Here is a 22,100-nt window from a genome sequence, read left to right as displayed (position 1 = left end):
ATACAGAAAGAGAAGATCAATGAATTGGGCTTGCAACTTAAAAAGCTAAAAAAAGACCAAATTAAAAACCCCCAATCAAATACTAAACTTGAAATTCTAAAATTAAAATGAGGAATTAATATTGAAAGTAAAAAGGGGCAATTTTATATCTTTAGAGGCTTACTTGCATAAAATACAGAAAGAGAAGATCAATGAATTGGGCTTGCAACTTAAAAAGCTAAAAAAAGACCAAATTAAAAACCCCCAAATACTAAACTTGAAATTCTAAAATTAAAATGAGGAATTAATATTGAAAGTAAAAAAACTGTTGAATTAAAATTAAAACTAAGAATTGGTTTTATGAAAAAAACAATAATATAGATAAACCTTTGGCAAATCTGATCAGAAAAAGGAAAGAGGAAAACCAAATTGTTAATCTTAAAAAGGAAAAGGGGGAACTTTCCACCAATAAAGAGGAAATTAGAGCAATAATGAGGAGTTACTTTACCCAACTTTATGCCAATAAATTTAAAAGTGAAATGGATGACTACCTCCAAAAATATAGGCTTCCCAGATTAACAGGAGGAAGTAAATTGCTTAAATAATCCCATTTCAGAAAAAGAAATAGAACTATTAATCAACTCCCTAAGGCAAAATCCCCAAGACTTAGAGGGATTTACATGTGAATTCTACCAAACATTTAAAGAACAATTAACCCCAATATTATATAAACTATTTTAAAAAGTAGGGAATGAAGGAGTCCTACCAAATTCCTTTTATGACATAGACATGGTACTGATACCTAAATGAGATAGGTGACCTATCTCCTTAATGAATATTGATACTAAAATCTTAAATAAGATATTAGCAAAAAGACTACAGAAAATAATCCCCAGGATAATACACTATGATCAAGTAGGATTTATACCAGAAATGCAGGGCTGGCTTAATATTAGGAAAACTATTAGTATAATTAACCACACATTAATAATCAAATTAACAAAAATCATATGATCATCTCAGTAGATGCAGAAAAAGCATTTAATAAAATCCAACATCCATTTCTACTAAAAAACACTTGAGAGTATAGGAATAAATGGACTTTTCCTTAAAATAGTCAGGAACGTATATTTAAAACCATCAGTAAGCATCATATGTAATGGGGATAAACCGGAACCTTTCCCAGTAAGATCAGGAGTGAAACACGGTTTCCCACTATCATCATTACTATTCAATATTGTATTAGAAACTCTAGCCTCGGCAATAAGAGTCAAAAAAGAGATTAAAGCAATTAGAGTAGATAATGAGGAAACCAAACTATCTTTGCAGATGATATGATGGTATACTTAGAGAACCCCAGAGATTCTAATAAAAAGTTAATAGAAATAATCCAGAACTTTAGCAAAGTTGCTGGATACAAAATAAATCTATATAAATCCTCAGCATTTTTATACATCACCAATAAATTGCAACAGCAAGAGATACAAAGAGAAATTCCATTCCAAACAAATGTCGAGAACATAAAATATTTGGGAATCCATCTACCAAAGAAAAGTCAGGAATTATATGAACAAAATTAAAAGGCACTTGCCACAAAAATAAAGTCAGATTTAAATAATTGGAAAAACATTCAGTGCTCATGGATAGGATGAACGAATATAATAAAGATGACAATACTTTCTAAACTAATCTATTTAGTGCCATGCCAATCAGACTCCTAAGAAACTATTTTAATGACCTAGAAAAAATAACAAAATTCATATGGAAGAACAAAAGGTCAAGAATTTCAAGGGAATTAATGAAAAAAAAATAATCAAATGAAAGTGGCCTATCTGTACCTGATCTAAACTATATTATAAAGCAGCAGTCACCAAAACCATTTCGTATTGGCTAAGAAATAGACTAGTTGATCAGTGGAATAGGTTAGGTTCAGAGGGCAAAAGAGTGAATAACTATAGCAATCTAGTGTTTGACAAACCCAAAGATCCCAACTTTTGGGATAACAATTCATTATTTGACAAAAACTGCTGGGAAAACTGGAAATCAGTATGACAGAAATTAGGCATGGACCCCCACATTTAACACCACATACCAAGATAAGATCAAAATGGGTCCATGATTTAGGCATAAAGAACATAAATAAACAAATTAGAGTAACATAGGATAGTTTACCTCTCAGACTTGTGGAGGAAGAAGGAATTTGTGACCAAAGGAGAACCAGAGATCATTATTGATCACAAAATAGATATTTTCGATTACATCAAATTAAAAAGCTTTTGTACAAACAAAACTAATGCAAACAAGATTAGAAGGGAAGTAACAAACTGGGAAAATATTTTTACAGTTAAAGGTTCTGATAAAGGTCTCATTTCCAAAATATATAGAGAACTGACCCTAATTTATAAGAAATCAAACCATTCTCCAATTGATAAATGGTCAAAGGATATGAACAGACGATTCTCAGACGATGAAATTGAAATTATATCCACTCATATGAAAGAGTGTTCCAAATCACTACTGATCAGAGAAATGCAAATTAAGACAACTCTGAGATACCACTATACACCTGTCAGATTGGCTAAGATGACAGGAACAAATAATGAGGAATGTTGGAGGGGATGTGGGAAAACTGGGACACTAGTACATTGTTGGTGGAGTTGTGAAAGAATCCAGCCATTCTGGAGAGCAATTTGGAACTATGCCCAAAAAGTTATCAAACTGTGCATACCCTTTGATCCAGCATTGCTGTTATTGGGCTTATATCCCAAAGAAATACTAAGGAGCGGAAAGGGACCTGTATGTGCCAAAATGTTTGTGGCAGCCCTTTTCATAGTGGCTAGAAACTGGAAGATGAATGGATGTCCATCAATTGGAGAATGGTTGGGTAAATTATGGTATATGAAGGCTATGGAATATTATTGTTCTGTAAGAAATTACCTGCAGGATGAATACAGAGAGGCTTGGAGAGACATCAACTGATGCTGAGTGAAATGAGCAGAACCAGGAGATCACTATACACTTCAACAAAGATACTGTATGAGGATGTGTTCTGATGGAAGTGGATAACTTCAACATAAAAAAGAGCTAATCCAATTCCAATTGATCAATGATGGACAGAATCAGCTACACCCAGACAAAGAATACTGGGAAATGAGTGTGAACTGTTTGCATTTTTGTCTTTCTTCCCAGGTTTTAATCCCTAATGCAAATACCCCCTTCCACCACTGACCCTCATCCTCATTGGCTGAGGATCTTACTTTCTGAACTTGAGAACTACACAACTATGCAAGAAATTGAACTTGACCAATAAGTATGTAGTTGCCCATGTTTGACTGAAATAGGGAGAAAATGCCATGGGAGGATAGCAAAAAGAGGACTTAAATATGCCCTTGACTCAATCTTCAAAGTCCTTCAGGCCCACTCAAACTCTGAAGTAGATGAAGCCTTACTCGGTTGTCACAACTGTCTTGAAAGATCTCACCTCATGTTGTTAAGGCAGAATTTTTTATGTTCCTTTTAAAAAAAAAACAAACAACAAAAAAAAAACCAAGCAAGGTAAAAAGCTTTTTTCTTCCTCTAATTTTAATTTTCTTTTTGCTTAAAAATCAGGCCTATGTTGTAAATCAATCCTAAGATATTTTAGGAGGAATTTCTGAATATTTTATATGAGTGATACTCAAATAAATGTTTTTAATAATCCTACTAATAAAATGTAACTTAGCTTCCCCTGAAATGACTGAATTTTAATGAAATTTATCCAACCAGAATGAGTCAGATGGAGGGGGGGGGGGGGGAAGTAATGTGGCACAGTGGATAGAGCACCAGCCCTGAATTCACCAGGTCCTGAGTTCAAATGTGGTCTCAGACACTTCCTAGCTGTGTGACCCTGGGCAAGTCACTTAACCCTAGCCTCAGGGGAGGAAAAAAAAAAGAAATTCAATCATTTCAAGTTGATCATTTATGTGGCATATTGTAGAGAGCATCTTTGTTCAGATATAAATTGGACCAAATGGTCTCTGAGATTTTTATCAATCCTGACAGAGATTCATGATTCTCTTAATTTGATGGGGGTTGAGGTCCCTTTAAGATTACTTTCTGATTCCCCAACCCCCATGGCTGACCTTTGATTTACAAATCCTGGTCTGAACTAACTTGAGTTTTCCCAACCCTCACAGTTTAAACCTATTGAATTCTATTCAACCCTGACCCTGGCTGAAAGCCTGCCAGGAATTTGGGGCACCACCCACAAGCCCCCTTTAAGTATAAAAAGAGCCAAACTGGAGCTCTCTTTTTGCAGGAGCCCTTTCTCCCAAAACATGGTATCCTTCCGCCCATGTAGGGGTTCCTGTCCGCCCAGCAGCCACCTTTGGCCCTGGAGTCTTTCTAACTGAGCCTTACTTCCAAATTTCTACAATAAACCTTTTTTTATCAATCTAGGTTTTCAGACCTGTAAATACAGTGAACACTGTGCTGTAATGGGACTATCCTTGTGCCGACCAAAACGGGGTTCCCCTTTCCTATCTCTCATCAAATTCACTAATCAAATTTAGCTGAATCTGATTTTCTGCAAAATGTACATTTCTTCTGGCATCCATTTTGCTATACAATTTAGATGCTAGATTTAATTTTTAGAAGTCATATACCATATACTCTAAAGTAGAAGAACAATGTAAATGGTGGATAGCCGATTAGCCTTAAAGCCACAAAGACTCCAATTCAAGTTTTGACAGATTTTACAGACTTTTTGACACAGGGCAACTCACTTAACCCTTTGGTGGACTAGGAAACTCTCAAAACTACAAGTCAGAGTGAAGATGTGGATTGTCTGGTGGATGTGAGATATTACAATAGAAAAAGCATGGGATTTGGAGTCAAAGGACCTAGATTTAAATCCTAGCTCTTCCTCATATTTCCTGTGTGACTTTGGAGAAGGGCTCTTTTTATAATAGAAATCTTGGCTACTAGCCGGGGGAGGAGGGTGGGGGGGGAGTTACTCTTGATGGGAGATGGGTTTTAACTTGAGCTGGAATTTGTATAGATTTGAATGAGTGTCTCTAGGCTTGATCTTTAATTCTATGGGAAGCTTAATCTGTTGTGAGGAGGGTTATCAATGGGAGTGGTGCCCATCTCTCAGGATTCAAGGAGAATCCGTCCTTCAAGGAGTTTTAGAGTTTCAGGGCTCATCTCATCAAGACCAGTTCTTGATTTTATATATTTGTGCTTCTCTTTAGATCTTGACTATCATGCTTTTAGCAGAGATAATTAATAGAAAAAGATTCTCTCCCTCTCCCCTTATTTTAGTTGCCTTAATTTTTGAGTGTAAATCTTTTAAATTTGTGATTTCCTTTATATCTCTTGTTTATTTTGAATTTTTCACTTAAACCTATTTGTAGAAACTATCTCCTTCCATTCTTATTTGAATTGTTTATATATTTTACCTTGATTTAGTTTGTCTATTTGGAGATTATTATACTATGTGGTATCTGTATGGTACAAAATACTGTCTAATCCTATTTGCTTTCAAATTCCTTTACGGATTACCTAAGAATTCTTGATTGTTTGTTTGTTTTGCTTAGGTATTGGGGGTTAAGTGACTTGCTCAGGGTCACACAGCCAGGAAGTGCTAAGTGTCTGAGACCAAATTTGAACTTGGGTCCTCCTGACTTTTGGGCTAGTGTTCTATCCACTGTGCCACCTAGCTGCTCCCCTAAGAGTTCTTGTTAAGGGAATCTTTGCTTTAGTAATTTGTGTTCTTAGATTTATTAGACATTGCTTTGCTATGATCATTTGTTTTCTAGGCCTTGTTTATTTACCTAGTTAGTTTCATTGAGCTTTTTTTCTTTTTTTTTTTTTTAAGTCTAATACCAGATAGTCTTCATGCTTTATTTTTTAGTTTGCTGTATGGTAACATTAGACCCCTTTCATTCCTCTTTTTCATAATTTTCCTTGAGATTCTAGATGCTACTTTTAAATCACAAATTCTGTTAACTTCTCTTAAATGTTTCTTAAAGGATTAAAAATGGTTTTCTCCCATCTTTTATAATGAACACAGATTACTTTCCCAATCAACTCATCCTTTTCCCACTTGTACTTCCTAGATATTATTGATACATTTGTTATAAAAACCTTATTTTTGTTTTAAGGGGAATTAAGAATAGCACTTAGCTCTTGTAAAACACATATTACCCAGCAAAGCATTACCCCAAAGGAAAGCAAATTAAGCTAACAGCAGGGAACATGGTTTTTGACTGTTCAAGTCATTAGATAATGTGAAGTTTGGCAAGAAGTAATACATAATTGAAACCAGATGTGAATGGAAAATTAAATTCATAGAATGTCTTGAATAATGCCTAATTTGAAACTCCAGGAATCTTATCAGTGATAAATACCCAAAATTTTAATACCCAAAGTCATATAAGATTTTAGGAGCACCATCAGATTAATCTATGTTCTATCTGACGGTTGTTTGATTCCATTCACAGCTGGCAGTTGCCAACAACAGGATTATCACACTACAAGAAGAAATGGAACGTGTCAAAGAGGAAAGTTCCTACATATTGGAATCTAATAGGAAGGTGAGTATTATGGTACCTATAAAATGTACAAAGAATTCTGGTTCTGCAAGGACTTAAACATTGCTTAAACTTGAACAATCCAAATAAAGAACATGTGCATAATTTAAGTGGAAGAAAAATTTTATGTTTAACTATAAGGGCTTAGCAGTGCCTGAAATATATTAGTTGCTTAATAAATGCTTGTTAAGAAAATTGGATTTACACACATATATTATATCTAGGTTATACTGTAACACATGTAAGATGTATAAGATTGCCTGTCATCTAGGGGAGGGAGTAGAGGGAGGGAGGGAGGGGAAAATCTGGAAAAATGAATACAAGGGATAATGTTATAAAAAAATTACTCATGCATATATACTATCAAAAAAAATAAGACTATACTTAAAACTGTGAGTGATAACAGGAGAAAAAAATCATGTTCTCAAGTGCTGTTGTAGAGCAATTTAACTCTAAAAGACCTCAGATTTTTTTTTTTTTAGTTTCTGTGTTTATTTTTTCCTCCATATCTCCCTTAAAAATGATTTCTGTAATTTCTTACTATATTTATTATGGTATGTATTCATTATATATTATATGCTCATTATAATAAAAACATGCTTCCACTTTTATGAATTTTCTGTGTGTACTCTAGAAAAGCATCAAACCAAACTACCTAGTATGATTAAATAATGAGTAATTAACTGCTGAGTAAAAGTTTGTTTAAAGGAAGAGGCAAAAAAGACCTGAGAGGTTTTTTTTGTGAGTATAGTATGATATCTACATAAAAAGAGCAAGAAGGGACACCTTTCTTGGTTGTCGTATGTTGCAGATAGTCATTGATGCCATCAGGTAGATAAGTAAGGGGTTGCTGTCAGTTCATATTCTCATTACTGCCTGATTTGAAAATTATTTTTTTTTCTGACAAATTGTCTTTGGATCTTAGTATGGCAGAAAACTTTTCATCTTTTAAATATATCACTTTACTGGACTCTAAAAAGAGGATTTCTTCACCATAAACTTTTAAATATAAATATAAGTGTATATGGAGGGAGAGAGAATTATATTTGAATATAATTGGTTTCCTTTGTAATACTACATGTTTTATATACTTAAAAATATTATTTTGAGATGGAAGTCATAGACTTGACCAGACTGCCAAAGATGCAATCAGTTATACAAAAAAGTTTAAGTAGCTTTGCTCTAAAATGTTTCATTTATCGGAGTGTGATCTTTATCATCATTAGAATGATGACCTCTGTCTGCATTCATTGAGTTATTGATGTAAGGTTCTGCTTGCTATTCTTTTAATGTCTACTGGTTCATTGACTTTTTTTTTTTTTTTTCAAGGGCACCAAGCAAGATAGAACTGCAGATGGGCAAGCATTGAGTGAAGCTAGAAAACATCTAAAAGAGGAGACACAATTACGACTGGTAAACTAAATTTGACTGCTAGACTTCTGTCTTGTGTTCATGTCTGACAGCTTATCAAGAGGTCTCTTGGATAGGTCCAAATCTGGGAAATCATACATGTATTCTGTTTTTATAAACTATTTTTCATATTTTGCCTTTTTTCCTACTGCATTATAAAATGGAGAAGAAAATGTGGTTGTAATATACATTAATAGGTCTATTAATATCTGTTAACATTACATATTAGTATAGTATATACATCTATGCAAATATTTATATATCCAATAATTTCATGTATACATACATATATATATATATATATATATTATGGGGTATGATTTCCTTTGTAATCATGTTTATTTTATTTTATGCATTTAATAACATTATTCTGAGAAAGAGCCCTTAGGCTTCACCAGACTGCCAAAGAGACTAAGAATCCTTGACCTGTGTATAAAACATTTCTTTATCTACTTATATCTACCTGCCTGCCCTACTTATCTGTACACATTTTTGTAATTTATAACTCATGTAACATATAATAGATGTATTGTAGAGGTGGCAAGTAGTTGAATCAGGAAGACTTTTAGTTCAAATGTGTCCTCAGAACATTTGACTTTGGGACATGGACCAAAATACTTTTTAAGAAATGAAATTAAACTTTTATTATATTTAATAAATTATTATAGTTATTTATAAATATTTTGATGTATTTTGTAATATACAGATTTTAACTGTGATAAGAATGTCATAATAGATTTTTCATTATTGATAAAAATCTCATTTCACTTTCATATTGATTACTTATCAGAATTAATAGCCATATAGCAAAAGTTTCTGCCCTTTTTGATTTTTGTCAAGCATCATCCTTTTTTTCCATTTTCCCTTTCACATTGCTTCCTCTCATAAGTTCCAAGAAATCCTTGATGAAGTCTTTGTCTTTGGACTAAAAGAAATGGTCAACTGGCCATTCTTTTTAATAACCTATATGATGTTTTAATAAAATTATTAAATTCCTCCCCAAAAAGTAATAACCATAAAACAATAATGATCTTATTCAGTTACAAAAAAGTCAATTTTTTTCCTACTTGTGTCTACAAAACATTAAGTATAAAAGAAAAATAAAATAATTTTGGGCAAAACACTTAATTCTCTATTTGTCTTAGTTCTCTCTTATGTAAAATGATGATAAAAATAGCACCTACTTCCCAGGATATTGTGAGAATCAAATGAGATAATAGTACTCAGCACAGGGCCTGAAACATAGATGCCAAAAAATATTTGTTTTCTTCTTTTATGAATGTGTGTGTGTGTATACATACACACATGCATATGTAAATGTGTGTATATATTTTTTCCTTGAATATGTATGTAAATAAAGTTTGTACATATCTACACACATATATATATGCACATACATAAGATAGCTTTTCTTATAGTTTTAAATTATACTTACATAATTATATTTTATATATATTTAATATATTATATCAACTAAGAATATGTTTCTATAGTTTGGGATATAAATGTATATTTATAGATGTATAGAGACAGTATCTATATACAATAATTTTTTGCCAAAAGATAATAAACAGCTCAATTTTGTATACCAAAAGTTCACAGTTGATAAAGGTTTTTCAATTAACTAAAACAACCATTCTTGTTCATCAAGAATGATGAACTCTCTGTTCTCAGAAAATATAACCCTTAATTCAGTATAAGTTTTTAAACTTGTCAATTCATTTGAATTCCACATATAGCTCCTGAATCCTTATCATGCAACTAGAACTAGTAGGATGTAATTTGTACAGTATTCTCGTATTCCTGGAGTTTCCTATCTAGCAAAAGAGAGATAACCACAAGTGACTCATGATTTAGGCTGCAATGTGCAAATGCAGAAAGAATACTATAGAGTTGTATGAAAGTTCAGGGTGGGAGGAGGTCAGTTCCTGGTGGAGGCCTGAGAAAGCTTCTTAAAGAACATAATTTTATAGTTAAGTCAGAGGAATGAGATGAGCTGGGATAGTCTTACTGGGAACACTACCAAGAATGAAAATTATTTTTAAAAATAGGTCTCCTTTGACTGCTTGCTCAAGTGCTCCAACTTGTAGCTAGAAGGTTCTTTGGATTCTATTATCACAAGATGAATGTCTAGTATAAATTAGATTTTTATTCTGTAATCTCACATTTTTTTTTTCTCAAGCATTTGACTCTTTTTTTATTTGCAATGGACCTATTTGCTTATTTTGCCCTTTTATTTGCCTTGGAGTTAATGCCTTTACTTTTTGGTCAGGATGTGGAAAAGGAATTGGAGATGCAGATCAGCATGAGGCAGGAGATGGAGTTAGCTATGAAGATGCTCGAGAAGGATGTGTGTGAGAAGCAAGATGCCCTTGTTTCTCTGCGGCAACAGCTGGATGATCTCAGAGCTCTCAAACATGAGCTTTCTTTTAAGCTACAGGTGAGGGAGAGGGCCAGAGAGAAACAGAACTATCAGTTATACAGAAATCTGTCATCTCTACAAATTATTATAAATTATGAAGGAAAGCCTGGATTCCCACTAGGAGGCCAGCCCTTTGGAAATTTTACTAATTATCAAAGAATCCTATATTACTTTAAAAGAGTCATGACCACTTTCTTTCTTTCTTTTTTTTTTTTTTTAATAACTTTTTATTTTTCCAAATACATGCAAAAATAGTTTTCACCTTTGTATTCACATTTGCAAAACCTTGTGTTTCAAATTTTTATACCCTCATCATTCTTCCCCCTTCCTCTAGATAGGAAGCAATCTGATAGGTTGAATATGTACAGTTCCTCTGACCATATTTCTATATTCACATGACCACTTTCCAAACATAGGTAAGGAAACCCTGACTAATCTCATCTCTAATTTTTGCTGTGCCTTTCTCTTCTTCCTCCACAAAATCTTTCACATTCATCCTGCCCCTTCATTCTCCACACAGTTGCTTTTCCTAGAGCATAAATCTGAGCACTGATACTCCCTCCTCAGCAAGCTCTAGGGGTACTTCTCAATGTCTCCAGGATTAAACACAAACTGCTCCGGTTCTGCTTGACCCAGTTACAGTCCATCTTTCTAGTCTTACTGTACATGCACAGGGTGTGTCAACGGACCCGCTCTTCTTGTTTCTCAGCCCCAGAGCTCCATCTGGGTCTTTGGTCTGACTGTTCCCATATCTAGAATGTGTCTCCTCAGCCCCTGCCTCTGAGAATCCCCCTTCTTCTTCAGAGTTCAAGACCCGACTGAAGTCTCACCTTCTAAATAAGCTCTTTCCTCATCTTCCCAGTTGCTAATCCCTCCCTTGTTTCATAATGTACCTAATCATCCCATATCTCCCTTGCCTAGGAGAACCAACTACCACCCAAGAGGTACTTACCATGGTGACTTTTTATTGCTTTGGTTTTTCTTTTTGATTTATCTTTTGCTTGTGTATCACTTTTATTTCCATAGAGACCCCTCTCTAACCTTCACCAAAGAGAGATCCCTTGTAATAAAGCAAGAAAGGCATTTGAGAAAAATATTAACCAGCACATCTTAACATCTTTCACACAATTTGTCCTTCACCAGTAAAAATATGAGAAATGCATCTTTCTTATCTAGGGTCACATTGTCATTTTAGTTACATTGTTTTTTATTTATTCTTTGCATTCTGTTGTTGAAATCATTATGGATATAGATTTTTGGTTCTTTGTCCACCCTAAATCAATTCATAGAAGTCTTCTGATGTTTCATTATACCCTTTATCATTTTTTTATGTTGCAGTAATATTTTCACATTCATATTCATTTAGCCATTCCCCAGTTAATGTACATATTCTTTGTTTCCATTCTTGTGTCGCTGCAAAAAATACTTTTTAATCAATATTTCAGTCTAGATTTGATTGACCATTTAGTATGGTAAATTTACTACTCATAAAAAGAGATCCAGTTACTTCTTTTCCTGTCATTATTCAATACAAAAGGCATATTTGATTTATTTTTTAGTGTTTTATTTTTCCTAGGGCCTTATTTAAAATGCTTTTTCTTTTTTTTTCTTTTTTTAAATTAACAGAGTTCAGATTTGGGAGTCAAACAAAAAAGTGAATTGAACAGTCGCTTGGAGGAAAAGACCAATCAGATGGCTGCTACCATTAAACAACTGGAACAGAGGTAAAAGTGGTTTTTCTTTAACAAAATACTCTGGGCTCATTGGTCATGTTAATGAAGGGTTGTGAACTTAAACAGATTTCTTAGCCATTGTTTTCCCAAAGATCTAGAGAAACAAAAGAAGTTATTTCAAGTGTGAGAATTCTGGTTGATTGATAAGTCAAACATTTGTCAAATGATTAAATCAAAGGAAACAAATTAAGATAACAACCTTAAACTTCATTTGTGACTTCTCTGAGAGAGTTTGCTGAAAACATTCTTGAGAAACAATGTATATCCATAGATGTTTTCTTCACTATAATTAATAGCAGTATTAATTGGTGGAATGAGTTTCACTTAGTGTTTTCTCTTGTTTAAAGGGACCAAAGTTTCTAACAGTGGTGAAAATCATGGTTAATATTCAGAGAAGTTTGAAACATACTTGTTTATTTGTATTCATATGGAATTCTTGAAATTAGGCAACAATATCTGTAGTTTGTGAGAGTGAATCATTTCTCACACTGCAAAATGGCTTGTGCTATGTCGCAGCTTCCCATGAGAAAACTCTTTTTACTAAATCAATGAGCAGCTCAGTTTAAGAAACTAAATGACCTGCTCTATGTTCGCTGGCCAGGATGTGTCAGGGTCTGGTTATGAGCTTCTGGCCCACGTTCTAAGCCGCTGCCTCTCCAGTTCTGTGATACTGAAATATATTAATATATACAAAGAGATTGCAAAAAAGCTGGTTGTTAAAGATTCTTTATATTTCTTTGAATAAAATTGTTACCAGTTTGAAGCCTAGAGCAGTGGTCTCCAAATATTTCTGATGAAAATATTTTTCTTAAAAATTTGTGCACACCCCCTCAGTTAAATGTATTCTTATTTGTAAATATACAAATATACATGGCATTATTATACAAATACATACCTTAAAAACATACAAAAAAAGAAACTTTAAAAGGATGAGACAGAGATGAATTGAACATGAATGATTCTCACCAAAAATATTAATGTCATTATATTTTAGCTGGAGAACATGGTTGAATATGTTGAATAGGAAATCTTTGTTTAACACTGTAATACAGACAGTTTAATAGTCTAGTTCTAATTTCAACTTGTGGTTTAATGGTAATTTCTATCACCCTTTGTGTTAGTTGTTTTCACAAACGAATTGGAAGAGTGGCTTTTTCTATATTTTTTCAACAAATAAGTTCAAAATCCACTCTTTTTTGTAGAAACTTTCAAACTGGTTAGAGAATTAGATTTTCTAGCATTTTTAAGTGTGCATCTATGAGGTGTTTTTATAGGTGACACATTTTAATCACAGAGCTTAGGTTTTTAAGCATTTTTCTAATAATGTTGATAAAACTATAATTAAAATAATCTTTATAATTTTGAAAATTTTGTCTGACCTTGCCTAATCAACATTGTTCTCATAAGTCTGATACCATAAATCTACTTCATGGTGGTTTATAAAGTTCTCTACATTCATTTGTAAGTTATCTCTTAATTCCTGACCTCTTACCATATGCTGCTTTACTCATTACCACCTGCTACGTGAGTCATTATCATATTCATTACTAAATTGCAACAACTCCACCAGTTAATGATTAGTTTAGGGCCTCCACTCCAGTTTGTTAATTAATTATGGTTTATTTAACAAACTGGAGAAATTTCTTTCCCTGTCAGCAGCTATATATCTCTATCAAAAAAACTAAAAAACCAAGTTCTCTTAGAATTCAATAAATATTAATACTGCTAGTTGTATAATTTTTAATGAGGTAATTGCTACAAAGATAAATATTTACAATGTTGTAGCTATGAGAATGATCACACTAATGTGACTTCTTACTAATACTTTGACTGCTGGCAATAATTTTTCCTTTCTTCTGGAAACAGTTCCACCATTCAATTCATTTAAGATACTAAATAAATAAAGTTTCTTAAGATTCTTTTTCATCATCTTAGAAACATAAAGGTAAATATAGTTTTATCAGGAAAGAAAGTGCCTCTATCTTATTTTCTCTGTATTTTCCAGCTGTTTACTAATCACGATAGGAAGTTTCCTCAGTTTCTTTCAAGCCATCACTCTGAATAGATTTTTCAAACTAATCATTCAGACTTACCATTTTTGTAAAAGTCCATCTTATTCTTGTGGGAGTGAATTAACTCTCACATTGCAAAATGTTTAGTGATAAATTAAGAGTATGCTGTAGTCAAATAAATGAACCACTGGTGATCCCTTTTGTATATGGAAATCTCACTCTTCCTACCTGCTACCTTGTATACTAAATTTATGAAACATGACCATCTGACATACAAACTGAAAGGTCACTAGAGTCAATTTATTAAATATCTGAACAGAATAATAATAATAATAAGGGGGAGTTATCCTTTTAAATTCAAACACAAAAACAATAAAAGCTCTAACATTTTCTTTCCCACATGGTGTAGTGGGTTGTCTTATTTATCCCCACTTTGGAGACCATTGATTTATATAGCATTGGTATTTAATTAATAGTCCCAGATTGGTAGAGAAATTTGAAACACATAATGTAAGTGACATGAAGATCAAGAAAACCCTTTGGAATTGAATGCTGACCAACAAGATGCTTCTGGATATGATTTGTAACCAGATTGATTTTTTTTTTTAGTGTCTTATAGCCTTGAATTATTGAATCCTATCAGTTTTGGTCTGGTATGTAGCAGATGAAGCTGAATAACAAGAAACTTTCCATCTAATGCTAAGCTGACGATCTTTTTTCCTCTTCCCTTTTTTTGTTTGTTTTCATATTCCCTTTTCTCTTCCATTTTCATTATGATTTCTTCCTAATCCAGTGAAAAGGATTTGGTGAAACAGGCAAAAACCTTAAATTGTGCAGCCAGTAAGCTGATTCCAAAGCATCATCATTAGGGATTTTGCAGCTGGTCACCTCACAACTCTCACAACACAACTTAGTTACAAATGAGGGAAATTGGAGAATTTGTTATAAGTTTAAACTTGGCGCTCCTATGTAAAATGTCATCCAAACTTGACTTGGGATTTATTGAATTTTTAAAAATCTTTTGGGTTGGGTTTTCTTTCTCTTCTTTTTTTTTTCCAGAACTAGAAAATTTGGTATAAGTTCCCTGATTATTTGTCAATAAACTTTGTTAAACGACATCTGAGTTGGCCAGTAAATAAACACACCATGAAAAAATAAAAACCAACAAAATAAGGCATAAGGAATTGGAGACTGTATGTATACTGCTGATGTACTTCTCCGACATCACAGTCTCTAATGTTTTCAGACCCTGGGTGCAGCATTCATGTCATGCAGTAGACCAGGTCATGGACAGCCCGACTCATCTTCTCTGTACTCCCATCCCATTGTTTGTCATGAAATAAGAGATGGAGACTTTGGAGCCTCGGGTGTTTCTGGGACTAGTTGTGTGTATGTGCATGTGTGTGTGTGTGTCCTAAATCATCATGCTTTTGCTTTTTGTTCATCACCTTTAATCAAGTAAGAGTAAGATATCTCACCACAGTCCTGTCCTCCATAACTAAGACTGCTCGCAACTCTTTTGCCTTAGTGACTTCAAACAAAAGGAGAGCATCCTTAACATTCCTTTACAGTGCTTAGAGACAAGCTGTCATAGCTTAGGTGTCTTAGAGTAACATGAACATGGAAATTTCAATAAGTCCCTTCTTACCTTTGCCTCACCTTCTACCTCTCTTCCCTCTAGAAATTACTGCAGTTTTTCCTTTCTTCAGGAATTCCACAGAGGGGGCTTTTTACCAGAACTCTCCTCTTTAAGGAAAGGGGCAGGCTGCAGACTCTCTCTGCTATTTCTCCTGTGCTCAGGAGGACCACTGTAGCCTCACGAAGGGCCATTAAGCCACCAGTCCTTGTCTCAGAGTAGCCGGCAAATCGTAGGGGGAAATGACATTGCTGCCTTTCAATCAGATATTTCTTACTTTTTCGCTTTTGAGTTTCTATGGCCTATTAAAAATAGAAATTTGCTGGGGTTCCTGGCAAACTAACAAAAGTTTATTTATCTGTTAGGCAAACATTTCAGATGTTAACATAGGAAAAAAAGGAATTGCAGAGTTTTAACACTAAGCTGCATTTTTACAAGTTTAACTGGAAATGGGGATAGAGGAGGGAGAATCCCCTCACCCCCAGTACATTTCCACAAAGAACATTAACGGATCTCTTCTGTTTAATGTTAAAAAGTGACCACAGATCAAGGCCCCCTTTTTTTTTTTATTTTTAATAATCCTGTAAACAGAATGCTTTGAGAAATGTGGTTTGAGTTCAGGGGTGGGCTTTTTGTAGGTGTTTTATTCCTTCAGCAGGTATTGGTGACATTTTTTCTTGGCCTGATTTTGCTGAATGTAAAGTGAGAGATGTACAGAGCTAGAATACAAAAGAAGTCCTTGTCTAGGGCGTTTCAACTCCTTTTGGGGATTGGGAAAAGGCTCTTTTATGCCCTAGTCTTTTGGCCCATACCTTTTCCCAGGTTATCCCATGGGCATAAACTCGTGGTCATCATTTGAAAGGGAAGGACCTCTTGGGGAGAGAGCCTTTGGTCTGGAGTTTATTTTATTTCATCCCTGTAGTTTTGTGGGGGGGGGTTTAAGATAGTACAATAAAACTCATTTCCTTAGTTTTCCTCATCAGCCTTTTGTGATGAATTTAAATTAGCTTCAGTTTGAAGTGTATGAGAGCGGATCAAGGAAGAGAAAGCTTTGAAAGTACACACTATTTCATGTGAACCTTCCAAGGTGATAGGCATTTGGCTCAGTTAGTTGTTCCATAGGTTCTCTGATACCTCTCCTCAGTCAGTGCCCTTCAGGTGCCAAGTTGTGGCCGGTGAAGAATAAAAGCCTTCATCAGAGAGTCTGGAGAGGCTCTAAGGAGTGAAAAAAGGGTTTTCCTTTTCAGTGGAAGAACAGATTTCCTGACAGAACCTTTCTTTATATAATTATCTCTCAGCCCTATAGGTTTTTGACATAGAATGGCCAGTAAAGTTAACCCCAGGTGTGATGATTAGGGTCTAGATGTGGGAGTGTCTACGGAGGGCCACCCAGTGTTGCAAGTTCTACCTACATTTGTAAAGCTGAAATGTAACATAGAACCATAATAGAAAATAAATTAACAAAACAACAAATTTAGATTTGACTTTGCTGTGTATTTGAGGTTTGCTTTGGATATGGATTTTTTTAAAGTGATGTTTTGTTGTTGATCATCTAATGGCTGTAAAATGTAGTAATAGAATAAAAAAAATTCTTGGAAAATCAGCTTCTCTTCTGCCTGGTTCACCTACATCTTGCTTTCTTCAGAATGTTTTTTCGTCTTCCTCATTGTTTTATTTTCATTTTACCCATAACTTATCCTTTATTCCCTTCTGTGACTCCTGACCTTATTCTTTCTTTTCTCTTTCTCCATCCCCCTCTTCTCCCTTCCTCTCTCCCTCTCCTTTCCTCATTCTTTCTCTCCCCCTTTCTTTCTCCCTCTTCTCTTTCCTTCTCTTCTCTTTTTCTCTTTCCTCTTCTTCTTCTTCCTCTTTTCTTTCTCCTTCTCCCTTCTCTCTTTGTCTATCTTTCTTTCTTTTTCTCCTCTATTCCCTCTCCCCTCCCTCCTTCTTTTCTACTCTCTCTGTTTCTCTGCTCCCCTCTCTCTGGGTTATTTTTTATTTTGTGGTCTGTGCTTGGTCTTCCTCCCCACCATGGCTTTTGTTTTTTATCTAAGTTCATGTGGCTCACATCCAGATTGCGCCAGGCTGAGCGAGGCCGCCAGTCTGCTGAGGAGGACAACCGCCTTTTCAAGCAGGACTTTGGGGACAAGATCAACAGTTTGCAGCTGGAAGTGGAGGCACTCCTCAGGCAGCGGTGAAGAGAGGGATCTGGAGTCATGGGTGGGAAGGGTGGTCCATGGGAGGTCAGTGGCAAGGTAGTGGGAGCTGGGGGGAGATAGAAGGAGGGAGCAGTCTAATTCTGGGAGCAATGGAAGCTCTTTCTCCAAGTTCAGAAGATTTCAGCGTACTTTGTTCAGCAATGGAAAGCAAAGACATAAGGAAACAAGGGTAAAAAATGGCCAGATTATTTATATTCCTAGAACCAAAAATAAGTCAGATACACATGGGAATACAGTGGGAGTCTCAGCTTTTGCCTATGGTCAGGGCTACAAACTACACAATTAATTTGGGGTATTTGATATATAATTCTTGGGGAGAAATTTCTTTAAGAAAATAAAATTTTTAGTCATATAAATGCTATTTTCTTATCAAGAGGTCCACATGCTGTTATAGAAGGCCTCACCTCAAATTTGTCTACGTGTGTCTGTCATGATTCCAGCTCTCCAACTTGGCAGTTTGGTTAAACCTGTACACCTCTTCACAGAATGTTGCAAAAATAATAATAATCAAATACATAGGCTAACAGAAGTCATAATGAAATACAGTAATTAAAATTATTTGAAAGGTTGTTGATCCTATGCTAACACTAGAAAGACTAAAAATTTAAGAATATCTCAAAAGACCGAGTTTATTAACACAGCACATTTTATTTTAATCCATAAGAATCCAAAGAAAGTAAAGATAGTGAAATGAAGATTATTATCACAAATAAACTATATATTTTTTGCATCAGAGGACATGCCTGTTCTTTTTAGTGTTAAAAACCCTTAAGTGATAAGCTTCTTTAACATCAGAACCTTCTGCATTTTTTATCCCATGGTGATGTTTAATGGTAGCCCTAAAGCCCTTCGAGATCCTTCAAATGGCTTTTGGATCATTAAAGATTAAATGACGTTCAGTAAATGTTTTGTTGTTTTCTATTAGTTTTAAAAGTTTCGGGGCCGCTAGGTGGCGCAGTGGATAGAGCACCAATTCTGAATTCAGGAGGACCCGAGTTCAAATCTGGTCTCAGACACTTAACACTTCCTAGCTGTGTGACCCTGGGCAAGTCACTTAACCCCAGCCCGGGGGGGGGGGGGGGGGAGTTTCTCACAAATCTACTTGATATCTCTCATCACTTTTTCCTTACTAGAATCTATGATTAGGCAAAACTAGCTAATGGCAAATTCATTGTACTAATCACAATTTTTGAGAGAAAGCGTCAATACACTTTTTAGCACTAAGAATTTTTTTTTTTTTCCTTTTGGTCTAAATCCTAGGACAGACTTGAATGGATTCATTTATTTCCAATGCCCTCAACACATCATTTCTAAATGATAAATTTCTCCCTTTAAGGGGAAACGTATTCATTTTTAAACTATTTGAATGTTAGGGGGAAGTCTCTTTTTCATTGCAGAAAAAAGATAGAAGAAGAAATTGAGGGGTACTTTGTTAGGTGAATATGATGTTTAGGTTTTGGTTTTGGGGTTTGGGTTTTTTTAATGAACATGATTTGTTGAGCTGCAGAAACCCAGTCTTCTCATCCTAATATTTTTCTTTTTTTTCTACCAGGAGCCAGCTTGAGCAAGAGCTGAAACGGGAAAGAGAAAGAAGATTACAAAGTAGTCAGCGTGCTCCAGAGAAAGTCTCACCAAAGCCAGTACCCAAAACGGTAATCCCTGTAGTGATAGCTTTCATGTTTTAGCTTTTTAGCCAAACATGTATGTAAGTTTAGCCTTTTTAACAACCTCTCTGTGAGGATGAGGAGAGTCCAGGGAGATGAGAGGGAAATGAGCGTGTCTAGTCAGAGTCATCAACTTTTCTCTTGAGTATGAAGGGAACCCTTCAGAATCTTTCCATGAAGAATTATCCCATTCCTATCTGGGTCCTCTCTTTCTCTCCATCATGAAACCAAAAATGTTGTGGAACTTTAAAAAGAGTGAATCTTTAGGGCATTTAGAGAAATGTGTCTTCAGAAATATGTATTTGTCTTTTTCCCCAAAGTTTTTATTTACTTAATATTTTATTTTTTCCAATCATTTATAAAGATAGTTTATAACATTCACTTTGGTAAGATTTTTGAGTTCCAGATTTTTTTTTTCTTCCCTTCTTTCTTTTCCCCTTCCCCAAGACAGCTTCAAGCCATCTGATAGTTCTCTTTTTAAAATGAGGCCTTTATTAGAAACATTGGAAAATTAAAAAATTTCCCCTGGTTTTCTGCTTCTCTTCTAAACTTGTCTGCATTGCTTTTGTTTGTACAAAAACTTTTTAATCAAAATTATTCATTTTGTTTTTCATAATGTGGCTATAAATTCCTTCCTTCTCCACAGATCTGAGATGTAGACTATCCTATGTTCTTCTAATTTGCTCTAATTAGAATTTTTTGTCTAAATCATGAATCCATTTCGACCTTATCTTGGTATATGGTGTTAGGTAGGCATAGAAACTATGCCTAGTTTCTGCCATACTATTTATCAATTTTCCCAGCAATTTTTATCAAACAGTGAGTTCTTATTCCAGAACCTAGAGACCTTAGGTTTATCAAACACTAGATTTCTATAGTCATTGACTGTTGGATCTTATGAACCTAACTTATTTCACTGTTGCACTACTCTCCTTAGCCAATATCAAATGGTTTTGATGACTGCTGCTTTATTATTATAATTTCTAGGCCATCTTCATTTGCATTTTTTTTTTTCATTAATATCCTTGAAATTTGTGACCTTTTGTTCTTGATAAACTTTGTTATTATTTTTTGTATAGCTCTGTAAAGTAATTTTTTGGCAGTTTGATTTGTCTGGCACTGAATAAGATTAATTTAGGTAGAATTATCATTTTTATTATAATCACTTGGCCAACCCACAAGCACTTGATATTCTTCCAGTTGATTAGATCTAATTTTATTTGTGTGGAAAGCGTTTTGTAATTGTGTTCATATAATTCCTAACTTTGTTTTGGCAAGTAGATACCCAAATATTTTATTTAATCTACAGTTATCATAAATGGTATTTCTTTTTATATTTCTTGCTGCTGGACTTTATTGGTAACATATAGAAATGCTGATGATTTATGTGGGTTTATTTTATGTCTTGCAACTTTGCTAAAGTTGTGAATTGTTTCTAGTAATTTTTCAGTTGATTCTCTAGGAATCTCTTAAGTATGCTATCAGAAGCGAGAATTTTTTAAAAGAGTCTAATTTTTTATTAATGAAATGAGAGTGTTAGAGAAAAATAAAAGAAATGAGAGTTATGGAAAAAAAATAAGAAAGGGAAAATGGATCTAGAAATACAAAATCTTCCCTGAGTGGCAAACTGCCTAAGTATGAAAATGAACCAAATAGAAGTTAATGACTTCATGAAACAAAGTCAAAAGACTTTTTTTAAAAAGAGGGGAAATGGGGCAGCTAGGTGGGGCACTGGATAGAGCACCAGCCCTGAAGTCAGGAGGACCTAAGTTCAAATCTGGCCTCAGATACTTAAATCTTCCTAGCTGTGTGACCCTGGGCAAGTCACTTAATTCAATTGCCTCAGCACACAAAAAAAAGGAAAGAGAGAGAGAGTGGAAATGTAAGATATCTCATAGCAAAACAATTAATTTGGAAAATAAATCAAGGATAGATAATTGATGAATCATTAGAATCTACTTGACAGCTGTGACCAAACAAAAAAGAACCTAGACTTCCTCTTTCAAGAAATCATAAAGAAAATCACTCAAATTTTATCTTAAAATCTGCCAGTGAAACTCCAAAATAAAAACTTTAAAAGAATACTGTAGGCAAAATCCAGGACTTTGAGATCAAAGAACAGATATGATGCAAGGCGCCAGGTACTCAGGATTACACAATTTTTAGCCACTACTATCTATTCCAGAAGGCAGAAGATATAGCCTTGTAACAAGCAATGACTAACCAGCAAAATTGAATATTATCACACATTATAAAGAGACAGAAATACATTAAAACATTTTTTGGGGGTGGTAAAGAATTAAAATTTAAGTCTGTGCATGATTTAGGGAATGGCTGAACAAATTGTGGTATATAAAAGGGATAGAATACTCTTGTACTGGAAAAAAAGATGAAAGGATAGTTTCAGAAACCTAGAAAGACTTGTATGAATGGATGCAAAGTAAAGTAAGCAG

General features: G+C 34.4%; 1 protein-coding gene across 8 annotated transcripts in view; it reads left to right on the top strand.

Annotated features, from left to right (window-relative positions):
* Nucleotides 1-22,100, top strand: part of RUFY3 (RUN and FYVE domain containing 3) — a 131,582-nt gene that overhangs the window by 100,582 nt on the left and 8,900 nt on the right. For 4 of the 8 annotated variants that reach the window (XM_074275112.1, XM_074275115.1, XM_074275114.1 and 1 more), the window contains 6 exons: nt 6,462-6,554; nt 7,881-7,964; nt 10,234-10,401; nt 12,010-12,107; nt 17,839-17,958; nt 19,536-19,635. In XM_074275112.1, coding sequence (XP_074131213.1) covers nt 6,462-6,554; nt 7,881-7,964; nt 10,234-10,401; nt 12,010-12,107; nt 17,839-17,958; nt 19,536-19,635 — 663 coding nt within the window. Of the gene's footprint in view, nt 1-6,461; nt 6,555-7,880; nt 7,965-10,233; nt 10,402-12,009; nt 12,108-14,921; nt 15,245-17,818; nt 17,959-19,535; nt 19,636-22,100 lie in introns of those variants that run through there. The other 4 variants (XM_074275116.1, XM_074275119.1, XM_074275118.1 and 1 more) reach the window with 2 other exon arrangements.

Source organism: Sminthopsis crassicaudata, chromosome 6 (assembly GCF_048593235.1).
Source record: "Sminthopsis crassicaudata isolate SCR6 chromosome 6, ASM4859323v1, whole genome shotgun sequence".
In the NCBI taxonomy this organism is placed as follows: domain Eukaryota; kingdom Metazoa; phylum Chordata; class Mammalia; order Dasyuromorphia; family Dasyuridae; genus Sminthopsis; species Sminthopsis crassicaudata.
This window is presented reverse-complemented; position numbering and strand designations above follow the sequence as displayed.